At 51.8% G+C, this 26,793-nt stretch overlaps 1 protein-coding gene across 5 annotated transcripts; it reads left to right on the forward strand.

Annotated features, from left to right (window-relative positions):
* The first annotated feature begins 830 nt into the window (after nucleotides 1–830).
* Nucleotides 831–25,592, forward strand: KANK2 (KN motif and ankyrin repeat domains 2). 5 transcript variants are annotated; one of them, XM_057710204.1, is made up of 13 exons: nucleotides 831–1,051; nucleotides 1,847–1,885; nucleotides 1,991–2,143; nucleotides 2,617–3,828; nucleotides 13,941–14,114; nucleotides 14,245–14,353; nucleotides 15,147–15,398; nucleotides 16,014–16,101; nucleotides 16,666–16,885; nucleotides 17,811–17,953; nucleotides 21,304–21,504; nucleotides 21,584–21,673; nucleotides 23,428–25,592. In XM_057710204.1, exons 3-13 carry the CDS (start codon nucleotides 2,107–2,109, stop codon nucleotides 23,479–23,481), a joined length of 2,580 nt encoding a protein of 859 aa, XP_057566187.1. In that variant the 5' UTR covers nucleotides 831–1,051; nucleotides 1,847–1,885; nucleotides 1,991–2,106; the 3' UTR covers nucleotides 23,482–25,592. The 5 variants fall into 5 exon arrangements, with proteins under 5 accessions (XP_057566187.1, XP_057566188.1, XP_057566186.1 ...); XM_057710205.1 differs by having other exon boundaries at nucleotides 2,039–2,143; XM_057710203.1 differs by lacking the exon at nucleotides 1,847–1,885.
* The last annotated feature ends 1,201 nt before the right edge of the window (nucleotides 25,593–26,793 follow it).

The following is a 26,793-nucleotide window of genomic DNA, read 5'->3' on the forward strand; positions in this document are numbered from 1 at the left end:
GACGACCAGGCTGGTCTGGGAGGGGGGGCTTTAGGGAGACCCCGCCGGACATTCGGGCCTGCTCGGGACCCCGCGCCCCTTCCCTGAGCCTCCCACCTGTCCCCTGTTGGAGTGTCCTGTCTCCCTTTCTCTCCATGTCTCTCTGTCCCATCCCGTGTCCTCCCGAGGTCCCATGAAGGGAGAGGAGCCTCAGCCACGGACACACATCACCGCTACCCTTTCCCCACCATCTGCGTTCTCCACCTTGAGCCAGTCACCGGCCCACATGGAGGACGGTGGGATGGCTGGAGACCCTCAGACCTTAGTCTCTCTGCCTGGGAAATGGGCACAGGGATGTGGCGAGGGGGGGGTAAGGGTGGCTTGGCTGGCAGTGGGGGAATCTACCAGGCTTAGGATTCAAATCCAGACCCAGCCACTTCCCCGCTAAGTGACCCTGGGTAAATCATTGTGTATTCCTGAGTCTCCAGACGATCTGTAAAACAGGGTGATACCTACCCATCTGGGAGGGTTGTGATGATCAAATGAGTGGCCGGGGTGATGATTATAGTTAATACTGTTATTCACCTCCAGTCTCTCTCAGGTCCCCAGAAAAATACATTTTTTAATTTTACTTTATTGGCTGTGCCACGCAGCGTGTGGGATCTTAGTTCCCCAACCAGGGATGGAACCCGCGCCCCCTGCATTGGAAACGTGGAGTCTTAATCACTGGACCGCCACGGAAGTCCCTGCAGAAAATATTTTTGATCGCCTCCCTGTTGTGCGTGGGGTGACCCTGAAGGCAGGTGGAAAACCAAATTTCCTACAATGGGGTGACTGTGTGTTCCAGGCATTGAAAGACGGAGAAGTGAGGACAGAGACGTGGAAAGACAGGGAGAGAGAAGTGGAGAGAGACACAGAGAGACAGAGACGTGGAGAGACACAGAGAGACGTGGAGAGAGACTAAGCAAGACGCTAAGCAAGGAGGGTGTGAGACTGAAGAAGCTCGGCTGCCCCTGGAGTCCCAGCCCCGCCTTCATGCCCAGCGGGAGCCCCACCTGGCCCATCCTCCCAGGTACCTACCGCCCTGGTACCTACAACCTGGAAAGGGTCCTCTCTGGCGGTGGGATGGGCCAGGACCTCTGCAGCAGTGTGGCTAGAGGTCCGACAGCAGAAAGGACTGGCCCCACTCAGGCAGAGTGTTGGGGACAAAAGTGCCCTGGCTGGCCTCCAGGGCTGGGGGGCAGGTTTGTGAGAGGCCCTGATTGTCCCTCGCCTTTGCAGCCTCCAGGCGCCCCCTCTTACTTCCTCCCCCCACCCCCATGACTTCCTGGGCCTCCACCCGGCCTTCTATCCCTGCTGTGCCCCCCGAGCCCTGAGCCGGACGCGTCCTGGAGGGGGGGCAGGAAGTTCTCATGTAGCCCAGCACCAAAACTGTTTATTTTTAGAGAAAATTGTTTCCATAAAGGGGAAAGGCTTTGCTCCGCGCTGCCTCCCCCCAACTTTCCCTACCACCCCCCCCCCACCGCCTCGCCTGACCCAGCTCTGTTTTGGGGTCCCCTACCCTGAGCTCTGTTTCTCTTTCTGCCCCTGTGTCTCTGTCTCCTCAGAGCCTTGCAGGAAGGCTGCCTCCCCATGAGTGCCCCAGCCCTTGGCCCCCCTAAGCCCCCATCTGTCACCGTAGCCAGCTCTTGCCTGGGCTGAGGGGAGGGGGCACAGGAAGGGTGGGGTCTGTCAGGCTTAGGGCTCCCCCCTCCCCTCCCCAGCCCAGGGGGGCCTTGTGGAGGCGGGGCTGTGGGAACAGCTGGAGCCTGTCCAGGGGCTGGACAGATGTGCGGGCGGACTGTGAGGTTTGGTTTCTTTGTTCCAGGCCGTGGGGGCCCCCCACCCCTTTCCACAGCCAGGCTGGGTATGCGCCTATGAGAGGGTCCCACGCCCAGGGGGGAGGGGGGAAGTTGGGGGGGGGAGGGGACAGGGGGGAGGGGTGATCACATCCCCTCCCCTCCCCCTGCAGACTGCTGATTCAGGGTTTCATCACACCCTCTCCCCACGTAAACCTCAGCCCGTGCTGCAGGTGGTCTGACTCACAGTCCTCCAAGTGACTCTTGAGGAGCGTCTGCAGGCAAGAGGATGGCCCAAGTCCTGCATGTGCCAGCCGCCTTCCCAGGTCAGGGGTCTCGCCGGGAAGAGGGCCCTGCCCAGGGTCGGAGGTGGGGGCGGGAAGTCACCGCCATGCCCTGTGAGGCCTGGGGGAGGGGAGAGGGCCCTACTTGAGGAGGCTGAGGGTAGGACACAGCCCTGCCCTGAGGGCCTGAATAGGGACCACTTGGTTCTGCCCTGGAGGGTCTGATGGAAGAGACAGGGTCTTCCAGGAAAGGAGGTTGGTCTGAGTGGGGAGACAGGGTCCTGTCTTGGTTGGGAAGTTGGAGGCACAGCCCTGCCCTGGGAGGGTCTGAGGGGGGTGACCGGGCCTTGCCCTGGGTGGGGAGGGGTCTGAGACTGGAGATACAGCCGAGCAGTTGAGCACCCAGGGGACTCCCATCCTTTGGGCAAACAAGCCTTGACTCTCCCAGGGGCATCAGTTGGCCCCCAGGAGGGGACCACAGTGTTCAGAGGCGCTGGCCTTTCTCCCCACCCCAGGGACCCCCGGCCCAGCCTCCCCACCCGCCTTCCCCTCCAAGGAGCCCGACCTGCCCTACTCCGTGGAGACGCCCTACGGCTACCGCCTGGACCTGGACTTTCTCAAGTATGTGGACGACATTGAGAAGGGCCACACGCTGCGGCGGGTGGCCGTGCAGCGCCGGCCCCGCCTCGGCTCCCTGCCCCGCGGCCCTGGCTCCTGGTGGACGTCCACCGAGTCTCTGTGCTCCAATGCCAGCGGGGACAGCCGCCACTCGGCCTACTCCTACTGCGGCCGCGGCTTCTACCCGCAGTATGGTGCCCTGGAGACCCGCACCGGCTTCAACCCGCGCGTGGAGCGCACGCTGCTGGACGCCCGTCGCCGCCTCGAGGACCAGGCAGCCGCCCCCACGGGGCTGGGCTCCCTGACCCCCAGCGCGGCCGGCTCGACCAGCTCGCTAGTGGGCGTGGGGCTGCCACCCCCAACGCCGCGGGGATCCGGACTGTCCACGCCAGTGCCGCCCAGCGCCGGGCACCTGGCCCACGTGCGGGAGCAGATGGCGGGGGCCCTGCGGAAGCTGCGGCAGCTGGAGGAGCAGGTGAAGCTGATCCCCGTGCTCCAGGTGAAGCTGTCGGTGCTCCAGGAGGAGAAGCGGCAACTCACGGTGCAGCTCAAGAGCCAGAAATTCCTAGGCCACCCCACGGGAGCCCGGGGACGCAGTGAGCTCTGCCTGGACCTCCCCGAGACCCCCGAGGACCCGGTGGCCCTCGAGACCCGGAGCGTCGGCACCTGGGTCCAAGAGCGGGACTTGGGCGTGCCCGATGGGGAGGCAGCCCTTGCCGCTAAGGTCGCCGTGCTGGAGACCCAGCTCAAGAAAGCACTCCAGGAGCTGCAGGCAGCGCAGGCCCGGCAGGCCGACCTCCAGCCCCAGGCCTGGCCGCCACCAGACAGCCCAGTCCGTGTGGACACCGTCCGGGTGGTGGAGGGGCCAAGGGAGGTGGAGGTGGCGGCCAGCACAGCTGCGGGGGCCCCCGCGCAGCGGGCCCAGAGTTTGGAGCCCTACGGGGCAGGGCTGCGGGCCCTGGCGACATCCAGCGGGCCCGAGAGCCCTGCTGTGTTCCGCAGCCATGAGGTGGTGGAGACGGTGTTCCCAGCGCCCACTGCATTCGTCAGCAATGTCCACCTGGTGAAGAAGATCAGCCTCACAGAGCACAGCTGCGATGAGGCAACAGGTGAGCCATGGGCTGGGGCAGACGGTGCAGGGTCCCTCCTTCTTCCTCTGAATGCCGGGGTCTAACCCCAGCCCTCAGAGCCTCTGTCTCTTCATCTGTAAAAAGGGGACACTTGTGCTGCCAACTCAGTACCTCTAGGGACCATGTGAAGAAATTGGGTGTCTGTCAAGTGTGTGTGCTCATGTCTAGTGCATTGTAAATGTCTAGAAAACAGGAAGTATTAGGGGGAGGGTCCCCAAGGCTGTCGGTTGCTGGGCAAAAAAAAATCTTCCCTGATTGTCAGGAGCCAGTCTCAGGCCATGAAAAGGAAATGTGTTCTTCATGTAACTTAGGTATAGCTTCAGGCATAGCTGGATCCAGGTGCTCAGCTATCCTCAGGAATCTCTAACTCCCTCATTGTCTTCCTCTGTGTACCCTGGAGGCTTCTCTCTCAGTAAGACAAAGGTGGCCCCACCACTCCAGGCATCTGTCCTTGCAGCTCAGTGGAAAGGGAGCCCCTTAATCCAGATAGCACCAATAAAAATCCCAGGGGTGGCCCTCCTTGGCTGGCTTGGGTCATATGCCCATCACTTAGGTAATCACTGTGTCTCTCACTGCCCAGGCCCAGATCCTGGGAGTAGAGGAGCCCCACCCAAGTCCCGAGGGAGGAAGGAGGTGCTCCCTGGAGGAACTGCTGAGTCCTCATGCCAGGAAAGGGGATGTGGGATGTGCAGAATGGCAGCTGCCCCACCATCGCCGTCCTGAGGCCCCTGGGAGAAGCTGCCAGAATGATTCGTAATAACAGCTGTTCTTTATCAAACACCAGCGGGTGCTGAGGGCTCTGATAAATATTTCACTCACAGAGGAGGTTAAGGCAGTGGGCTGTGCAGCCAGGCAGCCTGGGTTCAAATTCCACTTCTTACTGTGTGACCCTGAATGAGCAGTTTCACCTCCCTGGGCCTCAGCTTCCCTATCTGTGAAGTGGCATAATAACGGCCCCCACCTCTAGGGCTCTTGTGAATTAGTGCATACAGTAAGAGCTTAGCTAGTGCTTGCTGCTTCTTCCACTAATAATTTTCAGGTCAATTCTTTTTTTGTTTGTTTTTAATAAATTTATTTATTTATTGGCTAAATTGGGTCTTCGTTGCTGTGGGCAGGCTTTCTCTAGTTGTGGCAAGCGGGGGCCACTCTTCATTGTGGTGCGTGGGCTTCTCACTGCAGTGACTTCTCTTGTTGTGGAGCATGGGCTCTAGGTGCACAGGCTTCAGTAGTTGTGGCACGTGTGCTCTGTAGTTGTGGCTCGCGGGCTCTAGAGCACAGGCTCAGTAGTTGTGGCACACGGTCTCAGTTGCTCCTCAGCACGTGGGATCTTCCAGGACCAGGGATCGAACCCATGTCCCATGCATTGGCAGGCAGATTCTTAACCACTGCGCCACCAGGGAAGTCCTCAGGTCCATTCTTGTTATAGCTGGGGAAACTGAGGCTTGGGGGGAAGCTTCACTTGCCCTTTGTCACACAGCCAGGATCTAAGCCAGGCCATTCTGAACCTACAGCAGGGCTCAAAGGTGAGGCCATTTCCCCATCCCAGCCTTGAATGTCAGGTGGCCAGAGCCCCATGGAGGGACCAGAGGGCACAAGCTGGAGGGCGGGGACGCAGCTGTGTTTTTTTGCTTCCCCATGTTGTTCCTGGCCAGCTCTGGACTCCACCCTTGTGTTCTGTGTCTATCCCAAACACCCAGCCCTGCGACCCTGGCCCCCAGCCAGAGGCCCCGCCTGGCCCAGCGCGGGATCTCTCAAGAGGCAACCTCCATTCCAGACATGCCTCTCAGGGCAGCCACGGGGCCTTCGGCCTGCAGGACACACAGACCTAGCCGTGTCCCCACCCTGTGCAAGCTGCCGCCCCCGAAAGTTCTTCCTTGTGTCTCACTTAACCTCCCTTTTGCTACAGACAGCCCCAATAATTGCCTTGCTTGGGCGGAACTGGCGTGGGCTAATTCATTTCAATGCCTTCTCATCCAGCAAACATTTATTGAGTGTCTGCTATGTGCCAGGCTCTTCCAGGCACTGGGGACACAGCTGTGAACAAGACAGACAAAAGCCCCTGCAATAAACAAATAAGAGACCACCAGAAACAAGTGAAGAAAGTTCATTTCAGAGAAAACACACGTTTAAAGCAAATAAGGCAGGGGCGTGGGGTGGGGGGTGGTTGGATGGGGTGTGTCGGTCTGTGTTCAAATTCTGGTTTCCCTGCTCCCTAGCTGTGTGCCCTCGAGCAAGCTCTTTAACCTCTCTGTGCCACATTTGCAAACTGGGGGTCCTGACAGCCTGATGTCACCAGATCAGTGTGAATTTAAATGCATCAGTTGGTGTTGAGTGTTCAGTATGGTTCCAGGTGCTGGTAGGTGCTCAAGGGTCAGCTGTTCGTTTTTTGAACCAAGATATGAAAAGAAAGAAGCAGCGGGGTGGCTGCTCTGACAAGTGTTTTGTTTGTTTGTTTTTCGTTTTTCTATTTTTTGGCCACGCCTGCTGCGAGGCATGCAGAGATCTTAGTTCCCCAACCAGGGATCAAACTCATGCCCCCTGCAGTAGAAGCGTGGCATCTTAACCACTGGACCCCCAGGGAAGCCCTTGATAAGTGTTTGGACAATGTGTTCTTTTAGGTCGGTCCGCTCAGTGGGTAGGTCAGGGAGGACTCCCTGGGGTTGCCCAGTCTCTCTGCCATCTAGAATTTGCTCACCGCAGCCAAGGGCAAGGAAGGTGAAAGGCAGCCTTCCCCTCAGGCTGCCAAAGGTGGGTGGAGCAGGCAGAGGCGTGGAGACCCCATAAAGTCTCATTCACCCCTCACCTTTCAAAGGCACCACAGAGAGATTAGTGGCGGAAGGCGTTGTCAGGCACGTGCATCCGTGGGGTCTCTCTAAGGCTTTGAAATTTCCTGTGCTCTTATTTGAAACATAGTCCTATGCAAGCAATTCATAATCTTTGTGGAAGGTTTGTAAAGTACAGAAGAATCTAGAACACAAAATAAAAGCCCCATAAACCCACCACCGCCCAGACACAGCTGCTGTCAACACTTCTGCTTCTTTCCTTGCGATTTTTTTAAAATGCAGGAAACAATACATATTTTTCAAGTCTGGCAATATGTAACTGATAGAATTTGTTGTGTTGCTTTATTTTATAATTAAAAGCATCTAGGCAGCCCTTACAATGGGCCGAGGCATTATTTGATGCATTTTTTATATTTTAATTCATTTACACCCCCAGTACCGCTATGAGGCGGGTGGTGTTTTTATCTCCATTTTACAGATGAGGAAACTGAGGCACCAGGAGGTAAAGGAATTTGCCCCCAGTTTTCAAAGCCAGGATTTAAGCTCTCTAATTTCTTTGATTTAACATTATGCCAGGGGCACTTCATCACATTATTAAAAATTCTTGGGGGAATTCCCTGGTGGTCCAGTGGTTAGGACTCCAAGCCTTCACCGCCGAGGGTGCGGGTTCAATCCCTGGTCAGGCAAGTAAGATCCCACATGCTGCAAGCCTCAGCCAAAAAAGAAAAAAATATTGGGACATGCTATTTATTTTTTAATAGCCAGGTGACTCTTTACTGTCAAAGATGCCATGCAAATGTCCTTCTGTGGGAACCCTTCACCCCCTTTTTTTTGGGCCATGCCATGCGGCTTCCAGGGAACTTAGTTTCTGGACCAGGGATCGAACTTGGGCCCCCACAGTGAAAACGCGGAGTCCTAACCACTGGACTGCTGGGGAGGTCCCTGGAAGGGCATTTTTAAGGACTGTGATGTCTGTTACCAAGTCGCTTTACACACACACACACACACACACACACGCACGCACACACTCCCCACCATGGACTCTTTCCCTTCCTGTACTAGTTGGGCAAGTGATGTAAATTTTTTAAACATTTCTTTTGAACTTGAGGAGCTAAAATCTGAGTTAATCTAATTCTTGGGCTCATGGCAACCAACCCTCTTGAGCCATGCATGGCACCTCTCTTGTTTTACTTTAATTCTTTTTCCACCTTTGTCTTCCACCCTCAGTGTTGAGGGTTGATAAATATTTTCATCTTTGCAGGGCATCTGATCTCTATTGTAACGATTCAGTTCTTTTTTTTTTCTTAATGTTTTATATATGTTTTTTAAATTTATTTATTTATTTTTATTTATTTTTGGTTGCTTGGGTCTTCGTTGCTGCGTGCGGGCTTTATCTAGTTGCAGGGAGCCGGGGCTACTCTTCATTTGTGGGTTCACGGGCTTCTAATTGCGATGGTTTCTCTGGTTGCGGAGCACGGGCTCTAGGCACGCAGTCTTCAGTAGTCGCGGTCCATGGGCTCAGTAGTTGTGGCTCGCGGGCTCTAGAGCGCAGGCTCAGTAGTTGTGGCGCCTGGGCTTAGTTGCTCCGTGTCATGTGGGATCTTCCCAGAGCAGGGATTGAACCCATGTCCCCCGCATTGTCAGGCAGATTCTTAACCACTGCGCCACAGAGAAGTGCCAAAAACTCAGTTCTGCTCAGTTCTTTTTTTCCCCCCAGCTTTACTGATATATATTTAATATACAAAAAACTGTACATGTTTAATGTATACATTTTGATGAGTTTGGTGTCTCAGTTCTGCCTTTGTAGCACAGAAGCAGGCTTAGCCAATAAATAAATGAACCATCATGGCTGTGTACCAGTGAAACAATGTGTGGACACTGAAATTTCAATTTCGTATAATTTTCACATCCCAAAGAGAATCCTTCTTTCAGTTTTTTTCCCAACCATTTAAGAATGTGAAAACCATGCCCACGGGCTGTGATTCAGCAACCGTCACCCTGCCATACACCCCCACCTCACTGTAATATTCCTTGCAACCCACCTTCCAGGAGCTTATTTAGATATTTGACTGTTCTTGAAAAATATGCCCTATGCATGTTTAATTTTCTAAAATGGTATTGTGCTTTAGGGAAAAAAAAAATCTCATTCTGTTTCTTATTATTTCCTCTCTACACACTATTTTTGAACACTCCACCCTGAAGTTTATAAATCTGGTCTGTCACTTTTAATGACTGTATAGATTTCTGCCCTAGGTATGTGCTACACTTTCTTCTCTGATCCCCCCTTGGTGGGCACCTGGGTTACTTCTAACTCCTGCCTGCCTTCATCTGTACTGATGCTGTCTTCACATGTCCCCTCTGGTGGGGTTGCTGGGTCACAGGGAATGTATAACTCCACTTGACATTTTGTCTGATCCTCTCTTGAAAAGGTCTCCCTGTCCACGTTCCCACCAGCCATGCTTGGGTCTGAAGTGCCCATTTCCCCACATCCACACTAACATACAGTTTTATGCATCTTTCTAATTTTTTGCCCCTTTGACACTGGTGCAAAGTAGTATCTCCTTGTTTTAATTTGCATTTCTTTGATTTCTGGTGAGGCTGAGCATCACCATATATATTTAAGAAGACTTCTCAGTGAATTGCTTCTTTGTAGCCTTTGTCCTTTTTTCTTTGGGCAATTTTGAGATTTTCTTGGCATATTCCAGAATACGGGTTGGCAAACTACAGCCTGCAGGGCCAAATCCAGCCTGCTGCCTGTTTTTATATAACCCGTGAGGTAGGAATGGTTTTCATGGTTTTAAATGGCTGAACAATGTGAAAAGAAGAATAACATTGTGTGATATGTGCAAAATTATATGAAATTCAAATTTATTAGAACACAGCCATGCTCATTCATTTATGTACTGTTTAGGGCTACTTTTGGACTATTTGCAACAGACCTTATGGCCCACATAGCCAAAATATTTTCTATCTGGTCCTTTACAGAAAAATTTTGTTGACTCCTATTCTAGAAGATAATCCCTTGCCTATTTTTGGCATTATGGCTATCTTCCCACAGCCTGTATTCTTCTGTCAATTAACTTTGTCTAAGAGGTTTGCTTTTTTTAAACCAAATAGAACTCTTCATGTTGATACAGTTAAACCCATCATATTTTTCTTTTTTTAATTTGTAATTTTTTCCTGCTTTGATATAAATGACATATAACATTATATTGGTTTAAGGTATACAAATTAGTGATTGGATATATGTGTATATTGCAAAAGGATTACCACAATAGGTTTAATTAACATCCATCACCTCACAGAGTTACAGTTTCTTTTCTTGTGATGAGAACTTTTAAGATCTACTCACTTAGCAACTTCCAAATATACATTAGAGATATTACGGGTGCGGTTCCAGACCTCCCACAATAAAGCGAGTCACACAATTTTTTGGTTTCCAAGTGCATGTGAAAGTTACATTTGCACTGTAGTGTGGTCTATTAAGTGTGCAATAGAGTTATGTCTAAAAAAATAATGTGCATACCTTAATTTAAAAATACTTCATAGCTAAAAACCTCTAACCATCATCTGAGTCTTCAGTGAGTTGTAACCTTTTTGTAAATAGTAACATCAAAAATCACTGATCACAGGTCACTACAACAAATATAATAATGATGAAAAAGTTTGAAATATTGTGAGAATTTGCCCAAATGTGACACAGAGACACAAAGGGAGCAAATACTGTTGGAAAAATGGCGCTGATAGGCTTGCTCGATGCAAAGTTGCCACAAACCTTCAATTTGTAAAAAATGCAATATCTGCAAAGCACAGTAAAGTGAAGTCCAACTAAAGAAGGTATGCCTTTATCTTATACCTGGAGGTTTGTACCTCTGGAGCACCTTTATCCATCCCACCCGTCCTCCACTTCTGGCAACCATCAATCTGTTCTCTATATCTATGAGGTTTTTTTTCTTTTTTTTCTCTTTGATTCCACGTTTAAGTGAGATCACGTCATACTTTTCATACAAGGTTTGTGCTCAGAGGGCTTTTCCTTTCTTTCTTTTTTTTTTTTAATTAATTAATTTAATTTTGGGCTGCACTGGGTGTTTGCTGCTGCGCACAGGCTTTCATGGGGGCTACTCTTCATTGTGGTGCATGGGCTTCTCATTCCAATGGCTTCTCTTGTTGCAGAGCATGGGCTCTAGGTGTGCAGGCTTCAGTAGTTGTGGCTCATGAGCTTAGTTGCTCTGTGGCATGTGGGATCTTCCTGGACCACAGATCGAACTTGTGTTCCCTGCATTGGCAGGCAGATTCTCAACCACTGCATCACCAGGGAAGTCCTCAGAGTGCTTTTTAAAGGGATCATTCCCCTTCTTGAGGCCCCTGATATTCTGGTACATTTTCTTCCTGTAGCTTTGTTGTTGTGCCTTCATGTTAGTTCTTGAGTTTGTTTTTTGCATATGGTGTGAGGTAGGGATCCAGCCTGATTTTTCTTGGGCAGAGTAAGCTGCTTTCCCAACACCACCCCACAGAGCTCACCCTTGACCACTGATTTGTAGAAACCCCTCTGTTTTACCCCCAGTTTTCGCAGACGGGGGCTATTTTGGACCCTCTTTCCTCCATTCCTTTGGCCCATTTCTTCCTGCAACCATTCCCTGCTGATATGATTATTGTGGCTTTGCGAATACGTGTTACTCTCTCCTAAGCCGGCTTCCCCATCCCCACCCGTTTTCATAAAATTAGCTGGCCATGGACTTTTTTTTCTTCCTTATAAAATTTGGTAACAGTTTGCTCCATCTCCCAGTAGAATAACAATAATAACTGTTATCAGTTTTGTTATTTGTTATTGTTATTTTAGTATTGCAATGTCTGACCTTGAACTTCTCAAGCTGGAAGGAGCCATGCTTTTCCCTTCGGGCAAAATGGGCCATAGTGCTTGTTACACTTCACTTTTCTTTTCTTTCACTTTTTAAAACATTGGGGTAAAATTCATATAACATAAAACTTACTCTCTTAACCATTTTGGGGTGTCCAGTTCAATGGCAATAAGCACATTCACACTGCTCTGCAACTGTCCCCACCATCCGTGTCCAGAACTTTTCTAACTTCCCAAATTGAATCTCTGTCCCCATTAAACACTGACTCCCCACCCCCCTTCCCAGGCCATGGCATCTGCCATCCTGCTTTCTGTCTCTATGGATTTGACTCTTCTAGGAACCTCATATAAGTGGAATCACGCAGTATTTGTCCTTCTGTGACTGGCTTCTTTCACTGAGCATAATGTTACTTTCTCTGACTTGCTGAGTAACAAACATCCCAGGTGTTTACATCAGGAGGCCTGAGTTTGGGTGACACTGAGATTATTAACTGGCCCATTTGCCTCCTGATACATTCCACTTGGCCACATAGTGCATTTGTTTGTTTGATGTGAATTTATTGACAAGGTTTAAAAAAAAAATCAGGAGATTCACGGAAAAAACCCGGTGTTTGCTCTTGGTTCCCCCACGGGAGTTGGAGTTCCCGGCTCTGGAATCCACCTGGCCCAATCCCGCCCTGGGCTGGGATGCTGTCAGAAGCATTTATGGCCAATGTCTCATCCATTGGATGTGCTTTACTGGTGCTGAGTGTTTACTCCCTGTACTTAGCTCAAGTTGAGTGTCACCCATGGACTTGAGGAAGTGGTTACTGTGGATGTCAAAAAAAGTTAGCCAGTAAAGGGAATTAAAATGAATCTGTGTGCAGAGCCCATGGTCAGTGGCAGGAAGGGGACATCCTGGGGAAGTAGTGACACAGAAGCCACACGTGGCCTGGGGGGGGACCTGAGTGGGTTCTGAGACCCGGGCAACCACTCCAAGTGGCAGCTGGAGTTTTATTCCTGGCTCCAGGCTGGTGATTCAGGGCTGGAGCTCTCTGCCAACCCCACTTGCATTTGTGCAGTGCGCACCCTTGGGGCCTGGGTCTTACAATGTCACCTTTGTTCTCAGACCAAACTGGACAGGTTTTTTTCTAATTATGATAAAATACACGTAACGTGAAAGGTATCATTTTAGCCATGTTTGAGTGTCCAGGTCAGTGGCGTTAAGCACATTCACACTGTTGTGCAGCTGTGCCCACCATCCATCCCCAGAACATTTTCATCGGCCCAAAGTGAAACTCCACCTGGGTGGAGTTTTAGTTTTCATTTTCTAATAGCCCTTATTGTTTCTTTTTCTTGATTATTAAAAGGAACACTTATTTAATGTTAAGTGAAGAAGAAGGAAGCACGATACAAAATGTTATCTACAGCACAACTCTACTTTTTTTTTTAATTGAAGTAAGGTTGATTTACAATGTCGTGTTAGTTTCAGGTGTACAGCAAAGTCAATCAGTTATACATATACATATATCCACTCTTTTTTAGATTCTTTTCCCATATAGGTCATTACAGAGTATTGAGTAGAGTTCCCGTGCTGTACAGTAGGCCCTTATTAGTTATCTATTTTATATATAGTAATATGTATATGTCAATCCCAATCTCCCAATTTATCCCTCACCCCCAGCACAATCCTGCTTTTGTTAAAAAAATATATTAAGTCTTATCAAAATACAGTTTACTATTCTCTTGAATTTACAAATGCTCTTCAGGGAATTCCTTGGTGGTCCAGTGGTTAGGACTCATCACTTTCACTGCCGAAGGTGTGGGTTCGATCCCTGGTCGGGGAACTAAGATCCCGCAAGCAGCGCAGAGGGGCCAAAAATTTAAAAAACAGCAAAAACAAACAAAAACAACTCACAAATGCTATTCAGGTGCTCTTGACGTGCAGGTGTGGTTCTAAGCCCTCTCCCTCACGTCACTGTCTTCAGTCTGCACAGCGCCATGATGTAGGAAATGTCGTTTGTCTGAGGCACAGAGAGGTTAAGTGACTTGCCCAAGGTCACACAGCTCTTTTGTGGGAGATTTGAGTCCCGACCGTAACCATTATGCTTGGCTATAGTTTCCAGACAACACTCAGTATGATGTCGGAGGGGGTGACAAGCCAGGATTATGGGGTCACGTGGTCTTCCCTGACCCTGACCAGCTGCAAGGCAGGCAACAAACCAGGAGTCGGAATAGATTCTGCCACTCGTTTGCTGGGTGACCTCAGGCAACCTCTGTGCCTCAGTTTCCTCATCTGTAATAATCCAGCTTCCGCATGGGCTGGGAAGATTTGATGAAGTAGTGCGAGAATTAGCCCTTGGAGCCCCTGGCCCGGGGTATGTGACCCTTCCCCGCCAAGAGGTCGCTATTGTTACTTCTTGTTTTGCTCTGGTTACCCACAGTAAGCACCTCTTTTCCTGCCCCTGCAGGTCTCCCACAGGCTCCTGCAGAGCCATCCGTGTCACCCCCAGAGTCTAAGGAGGCCTCCCTGGTGCAGCCAGAGAAGAACGCAGGCCTGGTGCCTGCCCACGATGCCACCAACAGGGAGCCCGCCAAGCAAGCAGCCCCGCAGGAGTCAGACTCAGTGGAAGCCGGGAGTGCAGGTAAGTGAGGGTAGCCGCCGGGAGTGCAGGTAAGTGAGGGTAGCTGCCGAGAGGGCCAGGCGCCAGAGGCCTGGGCGGGGGGGTCTGGCTTTGGGAGACCCTCATGACACCACCTTCCCCCCCGCCCCAGCCCCAGGCGGGCCCCAGGCAGGTGTGCGATCCATCATGAAGAGGAAAGAGGAGCCGGCAGACCCTGAGGCCCACCGGAGGAGCCTCCAGTTTGTGGGGGTCAATGGCAGGTGAGAGAACCTAGTCTGAGCCCCTCTCTTTTTGCTGCATTCATTTAACCAAAGCACAGTAGACAGATGAGGAAACCGAGGCACAACGAGGCCCGGTGGCGTGGCTCCAGAGCCTGTGCTGTAACCACTGCACCACACTGCCCCTCGGGGGCTGCTAGACTCGGCTCCCTGCCCTGATGGAGCTCCTGGTCCACTGCAATCTCGGGCCCTCATAGGCGATCCCAACACAACACAATTGGAGTAATGATGGGGGATGTTCAGGCAGTGGGGGGCCTCGGAGGAGGCAGTGATGGCCCCAGGGAAGTCGCTGACGGAGGGGAGTGCGTGTGCTGCAGGACAAGCAGAAGCTTGCAAGGTGCAGAGTTGGGGGTGGGGTCTCCTGGTGAAGGGCCCAGACTGGATAAAGGCTAAGAGGTGGGAGGAAGCAGTGACATGAAAAGTGGGAGGCCTGGGGAACCGGGCCAGTGGGGGCCTCGAATGCCAGGCCCAGAAGCTTAACCGTTGTCCAGAGGGTCCTATTTGTAGTGGGGCGAGGGTCTGAATCAGTATAACACTTGCGTAAGGAGCAAAGCATGAAAGGTACCGAAGGGTGGAAGGGAAAAGCAGTGTCCCTCCCTGGCCCCCCCGAGCATGATCACAATCACAGCCAGTGTTTATTGAGCACTTCCTGTGTGCCAGCTGCTATAAGTTGCATCCCTGGAGCCCTATGAGCTTGCTACTGCCATTATCCCCATTTAACAGATGGGAAAACTGAGGCCCAGAGAGGTCAAGTGCTCTTCCCCACCACCTGCAGCATCTCCCCCAGGTATGAGTCATCATCCGAGGACTCCAGCACAGCAGAGAACTTCTCGGACAATGAGAGCACAGAGAACGAGGCCCCAGAGCTAGAGGAGAGGGTTCCGAGTGTGGTGGAAGCCCCCCAGCTCAGGCCCAAGGAGACGACAAAGGCCAAGACCAGCCGGGAGGAGTACCAGCAGTCCCGGGAGTCTCAGCAGGCGCCCACAGCTGAGGGGGCATCGGGATCAAGTGCGGAAGAGGAGATCCGGTCAGTTTTCTGTGTGGGAGGGGTTCAGACAGGTGACCTCTGCCTCAGATCCCACCATGCAAACCTTCTGAGGGAACCTCCCATCAGTCATGCACACCTTAGTCTGAACTAGTGAACAAGCACTTTCTCTTTCTGGGCATCTGAAGGTCCGAAGGCTTTGATAAAGGGCCTGATGGAGGCAACTTGGGCTATTGGGGTTTGGGTGTAAGGGGCAGGCCAAGTTTGTCCTTAAGCCACCCACCTTCTTTGGGACATTTGCCCCACCTGTCCGTCCTATGTATGTCTTTTTTTCCCCCCAATAAAAAATCTGCCCTAGAGAAAGATTTTCCATCTGCCACTGGCCACTTGAAATAAATTTTGGCATGTGCATCCACTTTCTCCTGGGGTCTGTGTGCTCCCCATGTCTGCCCCTTGGGGTGCTGTGTAAAATTATGTCCCCAGAGGAGGGGATCTGAGATTCCATCACTCAGGTGAGCCCTGGCAGGACTGGGTGAGTGCCCCGGTGGAGAGTGTTGAGGCCCTCTCTGAGCACCCCAGCTGGATGTGGGGAGTGGGGGGCACCTAGGAGGCTGAGGTGGGTGCTCCCACAATAAACCCCCCATTCGTCTGCCCCAGGATGGAGCTCAGCCCCGACCTCATCTCAGCCTGCCTGGCCCTGGAGAAGTACCTGGAGAACCCCAATGCCCTCACTGAGCGGGAGCTGGTACTGTGGGGCCCTGGCCCTGAATGGGTTTGGAGGGGGGGGGGTCCTTCCCTTCTACGCCCACCCCAGCGTCTCCTCATCCATGGTGTCTTCCAGTGCCTTGGATCATGGGGACCCCAGGATCCTAGCTGGGAGCTTGTGGGTGGCTCCGAGGCTTGAGTCTTGTCTTTGGAGAGGAGGCAGGGAGGGGCCAAGGATGTTCACCTGCTGGCAAACCTGGCTTTGGTTCCTGTTCCTTCAGGGGCTTGAGGGCAGAGCTGTCATATTTCCCTTGACAGGTGTCTGCACTTGCCTTTGAAGGTCACATCCAGAGCAGAGATGCTCACACCTTCCTCTGGGGGCATACCTGGGACTGCAGTGTCTGCACTTCCCTTTAGGGTTCTTGTCCAGGGCAGGGGACACGACACTTTCCTCCAGGGGGGCTCATTGGGGTGAGGCACCCATGGTTCCCCTGAAGGCTCAGGTTCAGCCTGGGGGAGTCCGCATTCCCCTCCGGGGGCTTTGCCCGGGATGGGGTGGGCTGTCGCGGTCCTCATGCCCCTCTCCTCCCCGATCTCTGTCCAGAAAGTGGCCTACACCACCGTGCTGCAGGAGTGGCTGCGCCTGGCCTGCCGCAGCGACGCCCACCCGGAGCTTGTGCGGCGCCACCTGGTCACCTTCCGGGCCATGTCAGCGCGGCTGCTGGACTATGTGGTCAACATCGCCGACAGCAATGGGAACACCGCCTTGCACTACTCTGTGTCCCACGCCAACTTCCCCGTGGTGCGGCAGCTGCTCGACAGTAGTAAGCCCGGCGGGGCAGGGCAACGGGGCCCCGGGCAATGATCTGATAGGGGAGACACTGCCCTCCTGGTCTGAGGAGGGAGACACCACGCTCCCAGTCTGATGAAGGAAATCCTGTCCTCTCAGTCTGATAGGGGAGACACCGCCCTCCTGGTCTGATGGAGGAAATGTTGTCCTCCTTATCGGATGGGGGAGATGTGACCCTCCCAGTCTGATGGGGGACACACTGCTCTCCTGGTCTGAGGTGACGGGGATACAGGCCTTACCTGTGGCCCCGGTGTACTGGAAAAGGCAGACGTGATCTTATGGAAAATATGTGGCTCTTCCACCATCCCCAAAGACCCCTGTAATATGAAGGTGACATCTCTGGAACCCTCGTCTGAGGGAAGGACGTGCCCTGCGGTCTGGGGCTTGGAGAGAAGATGTGGTCCTCAATGAGACATGAAGAAGTTTGCTTTCCCCTTGTGAAATGGGGAAGACATAGCCCCCTAGTCAGTCTGATAAAGGAGGCAGAGCCCGTAGTCTAATAGAGGAGACATAGGCTAGAATGACTAGGGAGTCTTCCAGATTAATGGGGGAGACACAGCTTCTACTTTCAGCCCTAAATGTGGGCGCCAGGATCCAGGGGGCCCCAGCCTGATGGAGTAGGCACAGTCTCCAGCTTTAGGAGCCCCTCCCACAATGGAGATGGAGACCCTGGGGCGGAATGGGGTTCTTAGTCCGAGAAAAAGGAGGAATTAGGCCACACCTAGACTGATGGAGGAGACGTGATGTCCAGAGCTCATTATGGTCATGAAACAAGGCTTCCAGTCTGAGGGCAGAGACCTGGCCTGGTCCTCGGGGAGACCCTCCCCCCGCCTTGAGGCAGACCTGGCCAGCACCAGGGGGGTCTGAGGCCTGATGTCCTCCCGGTCCCCTCCCCTCAGGTGTCTGCCAGGTGGACAAGCAGAACCGCGCTGGCTACAGCCCCATCATGCTTACCGCCCTGGCCACCCTGAAGACCCAGGATGACATTGAGACTGTCCTGCAGCTCTTCCGGCTCGGAGACGTCAATGCCAAAGCCAGCCAGGTACAGGCCCTTGGTGCTGCAGACTGGGACGGCCCTTCCTACTTATTAAGTGCTGGCCTGCCCCATTCCACGGGCAAAGTAACCGAGGCTTAGAGACGTATTCGTTTCCTTAAGGTCAAATTAGAGGAGGGGCTACTTGAAGCTGGGGGCCTAGCTCCAGAGTCCCGTTCTTTTTTTTTTTTTTGGTCGTGTCACATGGCATGCAGGATCTTAGTTCCCCAACCAGTGCCTGCAGTGGAAGCTCAGAGTCTTAACCACTGGACCGCCAGGGATGTCCCAAGAGTCCCATTCTTAATGATCTGCCTGCCAGGGTATCTCTGACACAGGACCTTGTGGTAGAAACTGGGGGTGTAGGAGCACATGGGAGTCCTCAGCTTTTCTTTTTTTCTTTTTTTGTTTTTAAATATTTGGGCTTTCTTTTCCTTTTTTTTTTAAATTAATTAGTTAATTTGTTGGCTGCACTGGGTCTTCACTGCTGCACGCGGGCTTTCTCTCGTTGCAGCGAGTGGGGGCTACTCTTCATCGTGGTGTGTGGGCTTCTCATGGCCATGGCTTCTTTCGTTGTGGAGCACGGGCTCTAGGTGCACGAGCTTCAGTAGTTGTGCCACACGGGCTCAATCGTTGTGGCTCACGAGCTCTAGAGTGCAGCCTCAATAGTTGTGGCACACGGGCTTAGTTGCTCTGCGGCCCGTGGGATCTTCCTGGAGCAGGGATCACACCCATATCCCCTGCGCTGGCAGGCGGATTCTTAACCACTGTGCCACCTAGGAAGTCCCCTCAGCTTTTCTTAATCCAACATCATCCCACATCCTGCTTGGTGATTCATTGAACAGCAACTGGACCCTGGGGACTTAAATGTTGGACAAGCAGGCATGGTCCCCACCCTCCCAAAGCTCACTAGCCAGCCGAGAGCTCTGGGAGCCCGAGTGTTGGAGGCTTGGAGCGGGTTTGGACTCGGGGCTGCAGGAAGCCACCAGGGCTGGGGCATGGGCTGCTTTCTGGTTTGAAATCTCCCTTCAGCTATATGTTGGGGAGCAGAAGCTGGGAGACTGTGGAGGTGACTGGCGTGTGGATGGGTGTCTGGGCAGAAGAGCAAGGCAGCCAGGACCCTGTGGGGACAGCGAGGAGGGGAGAGATTTCCAACAGCCTTAATGCAGAGAAGGAAAAGGGGGAGGTGCTGCAGGAATGGACCCTTTTTACTGATTTTTTTTTAATTAAAAAATTTTCTTGGTGGTTTACTGTTTTTTTTTTTTAAATGAAGTATAGTTGATTTACAATGTTGTGTTAGTTTCTGGTGTACAGCAAAGTGATTCAGTTATACATATATATATTCTTTTTCAGATTCTTTTCCATTATAGGTTATTACAAGTTATTGAATATAGTTCCCTGTGCTATACAGTAGGACCTTGTTGTTTATTTTACATATAGTAGTGTGTATTGGTTCATCTCAAGCTCCTAATTTATCACTCCTTCTCCTTTTCCCCTTTGGTAACTATAAATTTGTTTTCTATGTCCGTGAGTCTGTTTCTGTTTTGTAAAATAAGTTAATTCGTATCATTTTTTTAAGATTCCACATATAAGTGGTATCATATGATATTTGTCTTTCTGTCTGATTTACTTTGCTAAGTATGATAATCTCTAGGTCCATTCATGTTGTTGTAAATGCCAATATTTCATTATTTTTATGGCTGAGTAACAGCTCATTGTATTGGGTTGGCCAAAAAGTTTGTTCAGGTTTCTATAAGATGTTACCGAAAAACCTGAATGAACTCTTTGGCCAGCCCTATATATATGTATTACATCTTCTTTGTCCATTCATCTGTCGATGGACATTTAGGTGGTTTCCACATCTTGCCTATTGTGAATAGTGCTGCTATGAACACTGGGGTGCATGTATCTTTTTTTTTTAATTTATTTATGTATTTATTTATTGGCTGTGTTGGGTCTTCGTTGCTATGTGCGGGCTTTCTGTAGTTGCAGAGAGAAGGGGCTACTCTTCACTGCGGTGCGCAGGCTTCTCATTGCAGTGGCTTCTCTTGTTGCAGAGCACAGGCTCTAGGCTCTCGGGCTTCAGTAGCTGTGACACTCAGGCTCTAGAGCTCAGGCTCAGTAGTTGTGGCACACAGGCTTAGTAGCTTCGCGGCATGTGGGATCTTCCCGGACCAGGGCTCGAACCCATGTCCCCTGCATGGGTAGGCAGATTCTTAACCACTGCGCCACCAGGGAAGCCCTGCATGTATCTTTTTGAATTAGAGTTTTTGTCTTTTCCAGGTACATGCCCAGGTGGTTTACTTTTTTTTTAATTGAGGTGAAATGCACATAAGATTAACCCTTTTAAAGTGGACAAATCGATGGCATTTAGCACATCCACAATGCTGTGCAACCCCCACCTCTGTCTCCCTCCAGAACATCTTTACACCCTGATAGGAGACCTGGCACCTACAGCTGTCACTCCCATCCTGCCTCCCCCAGCCCCTGGGCCCCTCCAGTCTGTTCTCTGTCTCTATGGATTTACCTGTTCTGCATATTTTATATCAATGGAATTATGTAATATTGTGTCCTTTTTTGTCTGGCTTCTGTCACGGAGCATATTTTCAAGGTTCATCCATGTGGAAGTATGCTTTAGTATTTCATTTCTTTTATTTATTTATTTATTTTTGGCTGCATTGGCTCTTTATTGCAGTGCTCTGGCTTTTCATTGCAGTGGCTTCTCTTGTTGCAGCGCACAGGCTCTAGGCACGCGGGCTTCAGTAGTTGTGGCCCTAGGGCTTCAGTAGTCGTGGTGCACGGGCTTAGTTGCTCCGCGGCATGTGGGATCTTCCTGGATCAGGGCTCGAACCCGTGTCCCCTGCATTGGCAGGTGGATTCTTAACCACTGTGCCACCAGGAAAGCCCCTTCATTTCTTTTTAAAGCTGAATAATGTTCTGTAGCATGGATATATCACATTTTCTTTATCCACTCATCCACTGATGGACGCTGACTTGATTTTTGTTGAAGTTTGACTGGCAGACAGAAAAGTGTACAACACTTAGCTCAACCCATTTTACTTACATTTGCACCTGTGACTTAAGAATCTGATTTAGGTGGGTGTAGGGGTGGGGAGGCCTAGAGCATCTCCCCGAGGAGGAGACATTTAAGCTGAGACCTGAGGGAGGAGCCAGCAGGAGGAAGAGGGATCAGCACGTGCAAAGGGCCAGTGGCAGGAAGGATTATTTGAGTTACAGATGGAGGCCCGCGAGTGGAGGTGCTGTTAGCGTCAGAGTCCTCGGGAACCATCGATGGTTCTGGAGCAGGGGTGTCACGCTCTGGGGCCTGCTTGATCCATAAGCCTGTTCCTTGCCCTACCCAGGCAGGGCAGACAGCCCTGATGCTGGCGGTCAGCCACGGGCGGGTGGACGTGGTCAAAGCCCTGCTTTCCTGCGAGGCGGACATCAATGTCCAAGACGACGATGGCTCCACGGCCCTCATGTGCGCCTGCGAGCATGGCCACAAGGAGATCACAGCGCTGCTGCTGGCCGTGCCCAGCTGTGACATCTCCATCACTGACCGCGTGAGTCCCCGCCCAGGTGCACCCCGGGGAGAGTGGGAGCACGGCACAGGGTGTCAGCATAGCAACCAATGCTTTGCAGGATGGGAGCACAGCTTTGATGGTGGCCTTGGACGCGGGACACAGTGAAATTGCATCCATGCTCTACTCCCGCATGAACATCAAGTGCTCGGTGAGTCTCAGCCGCAGGAGGGCAGGGGGTGGGGGGCTCTGGGAGGGGATGGTGTACAGGGACCACGCCAAGGGCTACATGGTCAGCTGCTTGGGGCCCCTGTGAAGAAATAAGGCATGAGAGCTGAGACTGCGTGGTCATGGTTGGCATCCCAGTATTCGAACCCAGATCTGTCTGGTTCCAAATCATTCTCTTCATTGCCACATGGAGGGCTTTGGCTCTTACCCAAAGCATGTCAGTGCATTAAAGGCCTTGAGGCATCTCATTGTAAAGAAACCTAACCTGACTGTGAATGAGGAGGCATTTCTCCGATTAGACCCCAGAAATCTGGGGGGAGGGGAGTTGCTATTGTTAACAAAATACTCTTCTGGGAGCCTAACAGAAGATAATATTGATACTTGCTGTGTCCTGAGTAACTGATGGAGGAGAAAGCTCTTCTAGTCTGATGGGGGAGACAGAGGCACGCCTCACAGGTCTCCAAAGCAGTAACCCTTGTCTGATGGAGGAGACAAGCCCTTCCAGTCTGATGCGCTGTATACCAAGTGCCTCCCAAGCATGATTTCTGGAACCTTCCACAGTAATCCAATTCAGTTGCATAGGTACTGCTACTGTTACCATTTTTCAGGTGGAGAAACTGAGGCTTTGAGTGGTTATATTCCTGGCCAAAGTCTCACAGACAGGAAGGGGTGGAGACCTCGGGGTCTGAATCCTGACCGTGTACAGGAGCCTCTCTCCCGCCTCCTCCCCACCCCCACCTTGCACTTGCCCCAGCCTCCCTGAGTCACGTCTGGGGCCGCAGCAATTCCCCAAATGGTCCAGGAGAGAGAAGGTTGCTGAGACCTAAGCCATCTGGCTCCCGCCTGGCTTCCAGGCTCTTACTGAGCCTCCGAGTCTTTCTGGCTTCACTCCTTAGGCTGTTAGGACAGCTGAGCCTCAGTTGTGGTGCTCAGGGGATCCCCTTGGGATCAGCTGTGAGCCTCCATGCCCTCAACTGGAAAATGAGGGTGATGGGGGCTGGGTGGTGTCCTGCGGTCTGATGTGTGGTCCTGCTCCTCAGGGCTCCTGAGTGATGAATCCCACTTCTCCATCATTGTCCACCAGGACCATTGTTGCTGCCTCTGCCCTGCTTCCCTGGCTCCCACCCTTACTGCCCCCTCCACTCTGTCCTTCCCACAGCGTCCAGAGGTCACTGTGAGCACCTGAGTCAGGGTACATCCCTCCTCTGCTCACAGCCCTCTGTGGCTCCCACCCCACATGGCGAAAAAAGCCAAAGTCATCCCCAAAGCCCACCAAGCCTTGTTCGACCCCCCTCACCAATCCCGACTCTCTTCCCACCCCTCACCCCTGCTTACTCTGCTCCAGCCGCATTGGCCTGATAGCTGCTCCTGCCCCAGGGCCTTTGCACTTGCTGTTTCTTCTGCCTGGAGCACCTTGCCCCTCAGCTGGCCCCCTAACATCCATCAGCTCAGATGTCACCCTCCTCGAGCACCCAACCTCCACTTTCATTGCCTCCCACCCCTTATCCCTCAGGAAAACTCTCCCCTGCATTCATCTGTGTGCTTCTCCGAAGCGTCTCTCCAACAATGTCACCTCCTTGAGGCCAAGGGACCAAGGCCTCTCGTTCACTCCCTGCAGGCGCAGGGCCAGCCAACAACATCAGCACCTACTGCAGGCGCAGGGCCAGCCAACAACATCAGCACCTCGTAGGCACTGGAAAGGATGCCAAACAAAAGGAATTCTGCCTCTCGTTTCAGTTTGCCCCGATGTCAGATGACGAGAGTCCTGTGTCATCCTCTGCCGAAGAATAACCCTGAGAGGGGCCCGAGGTGCCTCTCGTGGGGGCCAGGCAGCCCCAGAGCGAACCATCCCTGGTCCCTCGTCCCCTCCCTGGCCAGCCCCCACTCTACCCACCAAGGCCCAAGTCTCAGAGGCAAGTGGGGTTTTCTTCTGCTTCCCCGGGGAGCCCCCAACAGCGCGGAGACTTCAGCTGAAAGCGGGTTTTCCCCGGTACCCTGGTTCAAAGCAGCTGCAGCGCAGACCGAAGCTCAATTCTTAAGTAAATTGGCGCCAGTGGCTGAAGCTGGGGCGTGGGTTTGCGAAGAACGCTGAGAACAATCCACTGGCAATTATGGATGGAGGAGGGTGAGAGGGAAAAATATTGTATTTCTGAATCATGGTCGGGGAAGGGGGGAAAATCACATTACTTGTTACCAAATTTGAAAGTCACTGGAATCGCATATTTTCTTTCTTTTTTTTTGCATATTTTCATTGTAATCTTGAATGTGATTACGCACGGATCACGTCTGGAGTGGCCTAACAGCCCCCCCACCCCCACCCCAACCTTGCCTCCCTGCATTTACCTGTGTGGTATATAATAGCGTTTTGTCCCCTCCCCTCCCCGCCCGCCCCCCCCCACCGACTGCTTTCCTGGTGGAATTTTCTTCTGGTCTCTTCCCAAAGCAGATTCTGTCTTTGTCACCCTGGGCAGGAAGTTTAGTCGTTTCTTCTGCCTTCGTGTTGCCACCACCGATGCCACCCCCCCCAACCATTCAGGTGGGGGGCAGGCCCGGGACCCAGCAGCTGAGGTGTGCGAGTGGTTCACATCGAGAGATTACGCAGAAATCCGTCCCTCCTCGCGTGGGGACCCTGGCAAATATTCCTTTTCCTAGAAAATCCTTTAGACGTGGAGAGGCAGGAAATGAATCTGGTCCCCCAGCGTGGTCCCTGCATCCCTAAGGCTTAGAACCTCCGTAACGAGGCCATCCTTTTTCTCCCCAGACTCCAGAATTTCTCTCTTCAAAGGAACGAAAACAGGGCATGAGAATGTTGGCAAAGCATAGGCCCAGTTCCAAAAACCCCATGTGTGCTCCATTAAAAGTTGGCTGCCCCCGAGGGCTCCCAGTGCAAACTTAAAGAGACAGGGCTGTGCTGAAAACCAAACATGGGCCAGCTGGTTTTTTAAAACAACCTACAGGCTTTCCGGAGCTGCCTGGAACGGAGCCTGCTGGAAACGGGTCTCTCCCGACACACGTAGTTTCCTGCATGGCCTATTTTGTCCCCAGAATCTCAACATAGTTTTCTTTCCCATTCCTTCCTTTTGTGACCCCTCCAAAAAAAAAGGGAAGGCGGGGAGGAGGACAGGTGCCGAGCCTCAAAAAGTGCCTTGTGACCGGGGAGTAAGAGCCCTGGTTCTCAGGTGTCCTGCCCTCTCCTGTCCAGTTCTTAGCTTAGCTGCCAGGGTTGAAGCCAAAACCCCAGCAGGACAGAGCAAGCCCTCGGCACTTAGACATTCATTCAATAAAGCCAAGTGCTGGCTTCTCTCCTAGAAAAGTAGGTTTCCTGGCTTGATGGAGTCCAGCTTGCTTTGAATTTGATGGAAGGTTGCTACCTAAGAGAGCTTGGATGGTCAAAGGAGAGAGACACCCCAGTGTGTGTGTGTGTGTGTGTGTGTGTGTGTGTGTGTGTGTGTGTGTGTGTGTGTGTGTGTCTGTGTGAATGGCAAGGAAATGAAACCCAAGCTGACTGGGGATGACCACTGACAGCAGGCCGTAGCTTTGGGCAGCTTTGAGAAGCAGTGCAAGAGTTGTGTGCCTGTGCATCCAGCCCTGTGGTGCGTTTACTTTAAGCATCTAGAAGCAGCTCATTGACCCCCACTCCCCACCCCATAAGTCCATATTTATCCCTACGTTCCCTTCTCCCCGTTCCCTTCTTCCCACCCCCTCAGCAGTTGGGCTTGGCACGGTAGCTACAGGGGTCCTGCCTCTGATCTCGCGCTCTTCTCACGTCTATTCATGACCTTTAACTTCACTTTCCGACCACGGTACATCCATAAAGACAGTATTACACTTAAATGAAGTATTCCTTTTTATAATCGTTTTTTAGAAGGTAAAGGAATTTAATAAAGCTACCTTATAAAAATGCCGAAACATCTGTGTCTGGTCTTTGTCTTACGGTGCTCCTCTTGAAGTTTTAAAATAGATCTCTTTTTTAAAATGGACTTATTTGAACAATGTTCAAAGCTACAGAAAAGGGACTTTCCTGGTGGTCCAGTGGTTAAGACTCCACCCTTCCACTGCAGGGGGTGGGGGTTCGATCGCTGGTGCTGGTCGGGGAACTAAGATCCCCCATGCCATGCAGTGCGACCAAAAGATAAAAAAACAAACAAGCAAACAAACAAAAAGCTACAGAAAAGTGACAAGAATATTACAATAAACACCCTCACAGGACTTTCCTGGTGGCGCAGTGGTTGAGAATCCGCCTGCCGATGCAGGGGACATGGGTTTGAGCCCTGGTCCAGGAAGATCTCACATGCCGTGGAGCAACTAAGCCCATGCGCCACAATTACTGAGCCTACACTGAGCCCGAGTGCCACAGCTATGGAAGCCCATGTGCCTAGAACCCGTGCTCCGCAATAAGAGAAGCCATGGCAATGAGGAGCCCACGCACCACAACCAAGAGTAGCCCCACTCACCACAACTAGAGAAAGCCTGCGTGCAGCAACAATGACCCAACACAGCCAATAAAAATAAATAAATTAATTAATTAATTAAAAATTTTAAAAAATAAAAAATACTTTACTTGCGGATATGGCGGAGGGCAAAGGGGAAGCGGGGATGAAGTGAGAGAGTAGCATTGACATATACACACTACCAAATGTAAAATAGCTAGTGGGAAGCTGCTGCATAACACAGGGAGATCAACTCGATGACGGGTGATGACTTGGGTGGGAAGGAGTCGCGGGAGGGAGGGGATATGGGGATACATGTATAAATATAGCTGATTCACAGAATCAGCAGAAACTGGCACAACAGTGTAAAGCAATTATACTCCAATAAAGAGCTTTAAAAACGTTTGATCTTCAAAAAAAAATAACTTTGCCATTTTAGTTTTTATTGAGGTAGCATATACCTTATGTGTACTTATGTGTACAAGTCATGTGCAAAAGTGTACAGCTCCGTGGCTTTTTGAAAAGTGAACATCCCTGAGTCACCAGCTCCAGGACAGGAGGTGGAGCATCCTCAGTGCCTCCCCAGTGCGTAGGCCACTCCCCTCTCTCCCACAAGGATGAGTGATAATGGACGATTGCTCTGCTGATTCTCACATCCTCTGTTTTCCCTCTG

This window comes from Hippopotamus amphibius, chromosome 15 (genome assembly GCF_030028045.1).
Source record: "Hippopotamus amphibius kiboko isolate mHipAmp2 chromosome 15, mHipAmp2.hap2, whole genome shotgun sequence".
In the NCBI taxonomy this organism is placed as follows: Eukaryota; Metazoa; Chordata; class Mammalia; order Artiodactyla; family Hippopotamidae; genus Hippopotamus; species Hippopotamus amphibius.

Excerpts from the sequence above, each read along its gene's own strand:
- KANK2 (XM_057710204.1), top strand. The coding sequence starts at position 2,107 with ATGGCCCAAGTCCTGCATGTGCCAGCCGCCTTCCCAG. Across the intron at positions 14,354-15,146 it reads TTTGTGGGGGTCAATGGCAG|CATCTCCCCCAGGTATGAGT; the intron begins GTGAGAGAACCT and ends CACCACCTGCAG. Across the intron at positions 16,886-17,810 it reads GCGGCAGCTGCTCGACAGTA|GTGTCTGCCAGGTGGACAAG; the intron begins GTAAGCCCGGCG and ends CCCTCCCCTCAG.